This window comes from Rutidosis leptorrhynchoides, chromosome 5 (assembly GCF_046630445.1).
Source record: "Rutidosis leptorrhynchoides isolate AG116_Rl617_1_P2 chromosome 5, CSIRO_AGI_Rlap_v1, whole genome shotgun sequence".
In the NCBI taxonomy this organism is placed as follows: Eukaryota; Viridiplantae; Streptophyta; class Magnoliopsida; order Asterales; family Asteraceae; genus Rutidosis; species Rutidosis leptorrhynchoides.
The window spans coordinates 307,136,252-307,144,359 of record NC_092337.1 but is presented as its reverse complement, the minus strand read 5'-3'; the positions used below and the strand labels follow the sequence as shown (position 1 = coordinate 307,144,359).

The window sequence follows — 8,108 nt, the reverse complement described above, 5'->3', positions numbered from 1 at the left end:
AATGAAAGTTATTTTTATTAATTTATGTTATATTTAAAATCATAAAAATAATAATAAATATATAAACTGACATGCCTAACTGACAGAGGTCACCACTCCCCACTTTTTCTGACTCAGCAAGTCAGGTCTAACATGCCAAGTGACCTCAGTCACCACTCCAGTAACCGAAAAGGGAAGAATCATTTTGTGTATGGGTTATGAAAGAGTATGGTGACAGGGGATCCTGGAAAAATCTTTATGGTATATGTTCCAGTCCAGAAGGATGAACAAGTTTGTTCCAATTTCATACCTTTTGATCTTATCTTATAATTACATCAAACAAAACTCAACACTGAGTTTTGAGTCAAAATTCTCTTAATAATATAGATGTGTACCTAAAAATAACAAATGTTAAATTGCTGAAACAATCATTTACAGACAGAACACCATAAAGGCTCTCAAAGGTATCAACACCTTAAACATAGTTGTATAATCAGCTCACTTCTGTGACTGATGACATCAGCCAGAGTGTTGATGAAATCAACTAATCTTTTGTAACCCATCGACTTCCACGAACCTGGTAATTACCGAACCTCAAGCTTTGGTCAGTGCTACATTCACCACCACTTTCCATACTTGTATAACTCCTACGATGTCGCGTTTGCTTAACCTCCCCACTGTCGCTAAGACATCCGTTTAAAAGTGGATCATCTATTCCTCTTATTACTCTGCGTTTGTTAATGCAACTATCGTCTCTTGTATGATCCTTTTCCGTCTTCTTAATGTTTTCAGATATTTTATGCAGTTTTTTATTAAATTTTGTAATCCCCTTTTCGACTGGTACCACAGCTTGGTTCACCGTAAACCTCAAATCACTAACAATCTGTATTTAAAAAAAAAAAAGAAGAGTTTTTTTTTGTTTATAACATCTTTCCATGAAATGTAATCAACACAAGAAAAAGACTAACGAAAGGTACTTACATATCCGCTGCCGCCAACTAAAACATCACGTACGCTTTCCCTTATGGCGGTTTTATGCTTAACCTCATGTTGTGGAAGACGTAATTTGGTGGGCCGCTCACTGTCTCTAACCTCGTCAGGGTCTAAAGGACAGTCGGTGGATGCATAATCACCAAGAACGGAAAAATCACCCGTAAAAAGATCTCCCATGAGCTTGTACGGTTCTGATGGAAACACGTATATATGCACCATTGAAGCAATCCCCATCTGTTCTAGATAGATTAAAACACATGTTAAACTTATAAACTTTGAGAACTTTCAAGTTAAGCGTTTGATTTCCTCTTAACTGAATGGTGCTTGCACTGAATGCTGAACCGTTTATCATTAAGTGCGTTTGTTAGTGACATGTGAATCACACAGGTTGAACCATTCAACAACACCTCCATTTCCTTGAATATCCTCTTTAAATATATTCATAACACTTTTTAAACTATTATATACTTTTATATATGCATTCATCACTTATAGAGTTCATTCAGTCAAACATGTCATCGTCATTAACTAAGTTCAATCAAAACCTTTAAATCATTCAGATTTTTGAACAATTCAGTGCTTAATCACTATCTAGAGAAGGATCTTAGTGAAAAAAATCTACCTCGATACAAATAATGAAATCCTGGATACTTGATTCGAAAGCAGCTGAACTTCTGACTAACCCAAAAGAATAAAGAAGTGCAATAGCTACACCTTGCCACCAGGTTAAGAATACGATTGATTTGAATGTCAGAAACTTGGCTAGCGGATTGATATGCGACAACTCATATTTGGTGATCTCATAAAACTGAACTAAGCAATATAAAGCCCATGTTTGACTAAAATTTATAACAATAGCCATGTAAGGGTACCTACATATTTCAACAAGATCATCAGTCAACATTCATGTTTGACAAAAAAAGAGAATATGACCAATAACTGGTACATATCCTTACCCACAATCCCATCTGAAGTCTCCTTCACAATATACGTCAAACGCTTCAAGAAACACCGCCAAGACAGATGTAACCGCCTTTACGATCATCTGTTAAAAAAAGTAAATCAAATTGTGCCTCTATAAGTGATTAGATTCAAGGATTAATTAAGTGCTAACGAGTCTGTTAATTACAATGTAGGGCCGATTAGTCCGATACAGACTATGAATGTCAGACCTTACTAACACATTTTGGTGCACTTATCCTTAGAATCAATAACTGCAAAATAAGTTTTTATGTTGATAAGTAAACTTACATATTGTACGATGCCCGCTTTCATTATTTGGTAAACTCTCTGACCTAGTTGCCATGGTTCTAAGAATAAATTCATTGGGAAAATATGTTTAATGATTCCTTTATCGTGATTTTGATCAAGCAACGGGCTTTTCAAATGCGTACGGCCTTCCCTTTCCATGAAATTAATTGCCCTCTTTTCACCCCCTTGCAACAAAGATATATGCAAAAAAATTTAACACCCTCAATATTCTAACAAAAACAGAATAAAATTCAACATTAAATATTCATAAATTTTGTTGCACTATAAATAATAAGTTATTTGAAATACAGAAAGTTGTTTGAAATACAGAAGACACATACCCAAGCAGGCAATAAGATATCTCCCGAAGCAATACATTGCAAAAGCTTCGTAACAATCACGCAGTATCTCAACTTGAACACTAATGGATGGATTCAGTAGCGACACAAACTGCATAATGGATCCAATTCTAGCTGTAAAAGTATGTAATATTTTACAAGTTCCAACTCATTTATCATTTGTCGATCTTCAACAATCATGTTAATGTGAATTGAAGTATTCGGAAGCCTTAATAACTACATTTATTAAAGAAAAAGTCAAACGAATCGACACATAAAGAGTGGGTTGTAAATGACTTACAGATTCAACAGCATAACTCGGTACCATGAGTACAATACCTAACAAAAACTTTTGTTCCTGTTAACAGAGAAAAAAAGTAAAACTTAATTAGTTTCAGTAATTTATAATCCTACATATGTTTATTATAATGTAATTAAATTAACAAAGCTGAAACTAGCAAATGTGTGTGCATGTAAGAGAGAAAAAGATACCTCAGGGTTCTTGTAAGCCGATAGATGTTGTAGAAATAGAAAGATTGAAAGGGTGAGACTTATTAAAACAAAAAGAGCAGAAACAAATGTAGTCCATGAAAATTGATCAGAATTTTTAAGAATAATCCCCATCAAATTAACATAACCTTTTCTCATGATCTCAGTATATATAATATTTATAGATATAGATATAGATTTATAATAATAAATAGAAATTTAATATATACGGAGTAATTTATAAGAAGGGGGATAGATTGCTTCAAAGAATTCACATATACAACACCATCAGTCCATCATATATATTAGATATATATTGACTGATCAATGGATTTATATAATTTATTCATGCAAAATTGAGACCCTAACCCTAAATTTCTTGTTGATTGCTTGAATTAGCTACTGGGTATGGTGGATTCAGTATGAGGATTTTGATCCGCTAACAGAATTGAAAAACTAAACATTTGTGTTTAGAAAGTAAAACGGTCACATATCTAATTATTGTGTAGAAAACTAGAAAAGAAAACAATATTACATCTTCTTAGAAAAAAAAGTTAGATATATTTTGTTTTGTTATTTTCAAATCCATGACGTACTTCTTTCCACATAATGCCAAATCAGCGTCATGTCGGCTTTTTCTTTTCATTTTCTCCCGTCACATACTCATGAGACAACACCACCACTAATCGTGACATATTTTTCCTCCCCATTATATGACCTCACAAAATTAATAAAATAAGCTACATTACAACTCTCTAAGCTATACATACAAATAAAATAATGCACGAGAGCAAAGCGAGGACATGGCAACTTCATTGACACCCTCAAGAACAAGGCGGAGCGCGGAGTGAGGGTGTATCACGTTGGGAGTGGTCTTAGTAAAGATAAAAAAATGACACACCTAATCTACGTATTTACTCCACTCTCCGTCTCAATTTAATAATCATGTTTTTCCTTTTTGGAATGTTTCAAATTAATATTTTCTTCTATAAATAGATAAGAATAATTAGGTAAAAAACTTTTATATCCATACTTTTTGCACGTAAAACAAAAAGGTATGTAAAAATTAAAGAGAAAATGAATATAAATTAAAGTGTGAATGACATTTATTAAACTTGTGTGTCATTTATCTGTAGACTATTAAATTAGGATGGTTGAGTAATAAAGTAATAAGTTTTTTCAAAACATTACCTTTAGGACTATACTTAATAATTTAGGACATGTATAATTTGATTGCACATAATAAATAGCCACCATAAATAACTATCTTAGTAACCTCCATGTACCATCCTTATTGCTTTGATTATCTTCTTAAGTATAGCCCTTAGAGCTATCATTAGATTAATCCTTAAATAAAAGGATATATATTTTTTTTTTTTTTGCAACAACAGTAAGTCATATATAAAGCGTTAGCAAGAGGCAAGAAACATTAAAATACATTTTGAAAGTTTATTAGGGTTGACAAATCTTTATGTGGGATTTCCGACGATCAAGACAATTCCCGTGAAAGTCTTACAAAGAAGAGAATTCTTATTCTTACAAAGCAAATTACTTTTCCTATTGATTTGTCCCCTGGACCTATCCGATTACAAGTTATCCGTCGATACGCTGTTCCCAAGGACCAGCATAAGAAATAGCGAAATTCTTGAGTCATCTCAATGGGTTCACCACACGTTTCTCTAGGTCATCATAGCTTCATAATGAATGGTCCTCGAAATCATGATCTGTTGATATACGACGTAGATATGGATGATTGATGGAAAAAACACCAAACATATCTCAAACTTCTCGCTCCCACCGACCAGCTGATGGAAATGGACTAACTGTTGAGTCTCCAAAATAATTAAGGATTTAATTATGACAAAACCTCAATTATGTACACTAAAATGTTATATGCAGCAAGCATATGTTTATTTACGTATAGACAGCATTTGTTGCTGTGTCAAGTGTTCTTATATGCTTTCTGGTCTACCAGCACAAGGTAGACAGTATTCTTCATTTAGCACAGGATGAGTGCCCAACAAATTATGAAGATCAAGTGAACCAGTAAAGAAGAACCAGCGTAGTTGGTAGCAGCATACAACACTTAGACAGCTATGCTCGATTACAAGCATAATAGTTTCCTGAGTGGTCTACATCAATTGTAATATTCAACAGAAGTCGAAGACAAAGTTGAAATGAAAAGGACACGTGTCGGCAGCTGACAAGTGACCTTACAAGACCACGTGGGGATGCAGAAGTTTAACGTATGTGCAGACATGTGTAATACTTTGTCCACACCTAGGGAACCCAACATTCTATTTGTTTATTCAAATAGTAGTGCCAAACCGAATTGGGGTGTTCCTGCAAATAGCTACCAAAGAGGAAAGAAGAGAGCACACTCTCTGATGCAGTTGTCCCCACAAGTACATACATACTATGTACCAGTGGACAATAGATCAATTACACGAATAAAAGGACTACTATAAATAGAAGTATTCACTATTGTAATATTTAGTGGTGAGTTTATTTAAAAGGAGTCCAAACGTGTAATAGCTTTAAGATATCCTCTCTAGCTATACTTAGGTGTAATCTATAATCAACCACCTGTTTATTCCACCTAAGAACAAGTGTGATTCTTTGTAATTCATATCAATAAAGAATAGCGTTGAAAATTACCCTTAACTCTTATTTAAATTATCTGTTTGATTACTTAACTTCTATATTACTTAAGTTAATTGAAAGAATTGTATTCACCCCCCTCTACAATACTCCTATTGTTAATCATGGGACCAACAACTGGTATCAAATCTTTAGTCTTGATAATTTCATATCTTGGATCTGAATTCTCTCATGGCTGCATACTCTAACTCAGCTTACCTTGAAAATGGTTCTTCCAATAGACCATCTAAATTTGATGAAGATGAATATGAAACCTGGAAAGCTAGGTTCATGTTCCACCTTGAGTCTATTGATCCACTCATGGTCGACATTGCTACAGATGGTCCATTCATCCCTACTGAAACAATTGATGGTGTTCCTGCTACAGCAGATACTCCTGTTATCTGATCAAACCAAAATCATCTAGCTTAAATAGATTTCGAGTTTGAGTGCTTGATTTGGGAAAAAGAGTGGATCGAATGTTTTAACTCCAATAATTGTGTGAACCCCGCATTTGAAATCTGGAATTCAAGGGCGTAAAACAATCGAAGAGATTAACCTTATTCGATCAGAATCGAATAAGATAATATCTTAGGGTGGAGATTAATTCCGATATCGATCAGAATCTTAATCAGAATTGTACTATCGACTGGAGAGAGGTTACTGTGATTAATTTGGGCAGAGTAACATTAATGCATTCAGTGTTGTTGAATGAATGATCCTGTTTGTGTATTTATAGATGTTTATGAGGGAATGGTGACGTGACACATGTTCCTTTCATGGTTGTAACAAACTTTTCCAACCCCGAGGGTTGACGTGGCACCCGTCCCTTTCATGGGAATAATCGAGCAGATCCTAACAAACTTTCCTAGATTCATGGGCTGACGTGGCGTGCAGCTTGTTTGTATGTTTGTTCCGGGATCAAGTACTTGCTCTAGGAAAATGCATTTACTACGGGATGAGGTGTCTGTTCCAGGACAATGCACTTGTTCCGGGACAGCGTGCTTGTCCAGAAATGGTATCCTTGTACCGGGCCAGGATATCCAAAACCGGGAAGCCGTGGTAGTTCCGGGAGTGTGGTGGTTCCGACCAGGTCATGACGGATGAATGCTTTGATCAATCAAGAGGGTTTTTCCTTGTGTTTATTCCAAGTGTTTCTTCACGGTATCTGTTATGACAGGGCAAGATTGTAGCAGGTTTATCGGCAAGCATATTTGTGTTTTAATATAGCCCTTGTCTTCTTCATGCTCTTGCATCCTGCTAAGTGATGCCAGTAGCCTGCATGCCTGTCCGGGCTGGATTTTTACGTAGCACCCCAGGCTAACCTCTGTCCGTCTTGGTCCTTCCCGGGTGCATACGTGAGTAACCTTCTGGTCAGGTTACTGAGGTGAGGTCGGGAAGATTTTTCGGGATGGGATGCGCCAGGTAAACCCTAGCTGGGATGGTGCCAATTAGTGTCTTTTTGAGACGGATCATTATGCGTATCATCAAGTCCCCCCCCCCCCCCCCCAGTTTGGTGAGGTCAGCTGGGATAGCTGCGTTGCCAAACCTAAAGGAACATACCCCACGCGCATGATTCGACATGCAATTAATGCGTGTTGCATTCTGTCTTAATCATAGTAAAGGCTTTCGCGTGTTTTGATGCACTTTCTTAAGTTTTGTGGGACCCTCGTGAAATATTTGCCTATATAAGCGACCATTGTTCTTTACTTGAATTTTTCCAGTTTCTATATTCTTCATTTTCCATAAAAAGAAACACTTTTTCTTATCTTGTTTGATTAAACCCTTCGTTATCTTCTGCTTTATTAACCATGCCTCGCAGACCTGTCAATCCTCTTCAGGACGTGTTACGTGCATCTAGCAACGTTGATCAAGCTTATCTTGATAGAGTTTACTATATATGTCCTAGATTACGAAGCTTGGGACTGGTGATACCTCAGTCCAATCAACGTGCTTGTGTGCCACCTCCGAATCACAGTGCTATCTATTTAAGGCCTTTCGTAGAAGTCACATTCTGGGGAGGCTCAGCTTCTACCCAGAGCAGAAGGTGGAGAAGGCTGGGCCACCCAGGAGCTACTTTACCATATTCTGAATTCAAGGGTTTTAATAAATTCCCTATAGTAGTTTTTCGTGGTCCAGATTTAGAACCGTTCTCAACAGTTTGTCTTAGGTATCCCTTCACACCCTTTTTTGTGAAGGTTCTTAATTTCTTCGGCCTCAGCGTTGCTCGCTTGCATCCAAACGCAATTCGGTCTATTGTGCTGTTTGAAATGTACTTCAACAGCTTAGGGATTGATGTTCTGCGAGGTGTATATAAAATAGCTTATATTTTACAAGGAAATACTATTAAATATGATACAATTTTACACAAGATATTTATTTATTTATAGAATGGATATACTTAAACCTTGCTACAAC

General features: G+C 36.0%; 1 protein-coding gene across 2 annotated transcripts; it reads right to left on the bottom strand.

The window, feature by feature from the left end:
- Positions 1-294: 294 nt before the first annotated feature.
- Positions 295-3,540, bottom strand: LOC139848113 (protein LAZ1-like). Of its 2 annotated transcripts, XM_071837845.1 has the most exons (8): positions 3,420-3,540; positions 2,863-2,919; positions 2,565-2,673; positions 2,224-2,408; positions 1,929-2,017; positions 1,595-1,844; positions 961-1,206; positions 295-862 (listed from the first exon to the last, which is right to left on the bottom strand). In XM_071837845.1, exons 2-8 carry the CDS (start codon positions 2,887-2,889, stop codon positions 524-526), a joined length of 1,245 nt encoding a protein of 414 aa, XP_071693946.1. In that variant the 5' UTR covers positions 2,890-2,919; positions 3,420-3,540; the 3' UTR covers positions 295-523. The 2 variants fall into 2 exon arrangements, with proteins under 2 accessions (XP_071693946.1, XP_071693945.1); XM_071837844.1 differs by lacking the exon at positions 3,420-3,540 and having other exon boundaries at positions 2,863-2,962.
- Between the last annotated feature and the right edge of the window lie 4,568 nt (positions 3,541-8,108).

Coding starts and splice junctions, on each gene's coding strand:
- LOC139848113 (XM_071837845.1), bottom strand. CDS start 2,889: ATGGTACCGAGTTATGCTGTTGAATCT. Junction 2,674..2,862: donor CGAGTTATGCTGTTGAATCT/GTAAGTCATTTA, acceptor TCCATTATGCAG/TTTGTGTCGCTACTGAATCC. Junction 1,845..1,928: donor GACTTCAGATGGGATTGTGG/GTAAGGATATGT, acceptor TGAAATATGTAG/GTACCCTTACATGGCTATTG.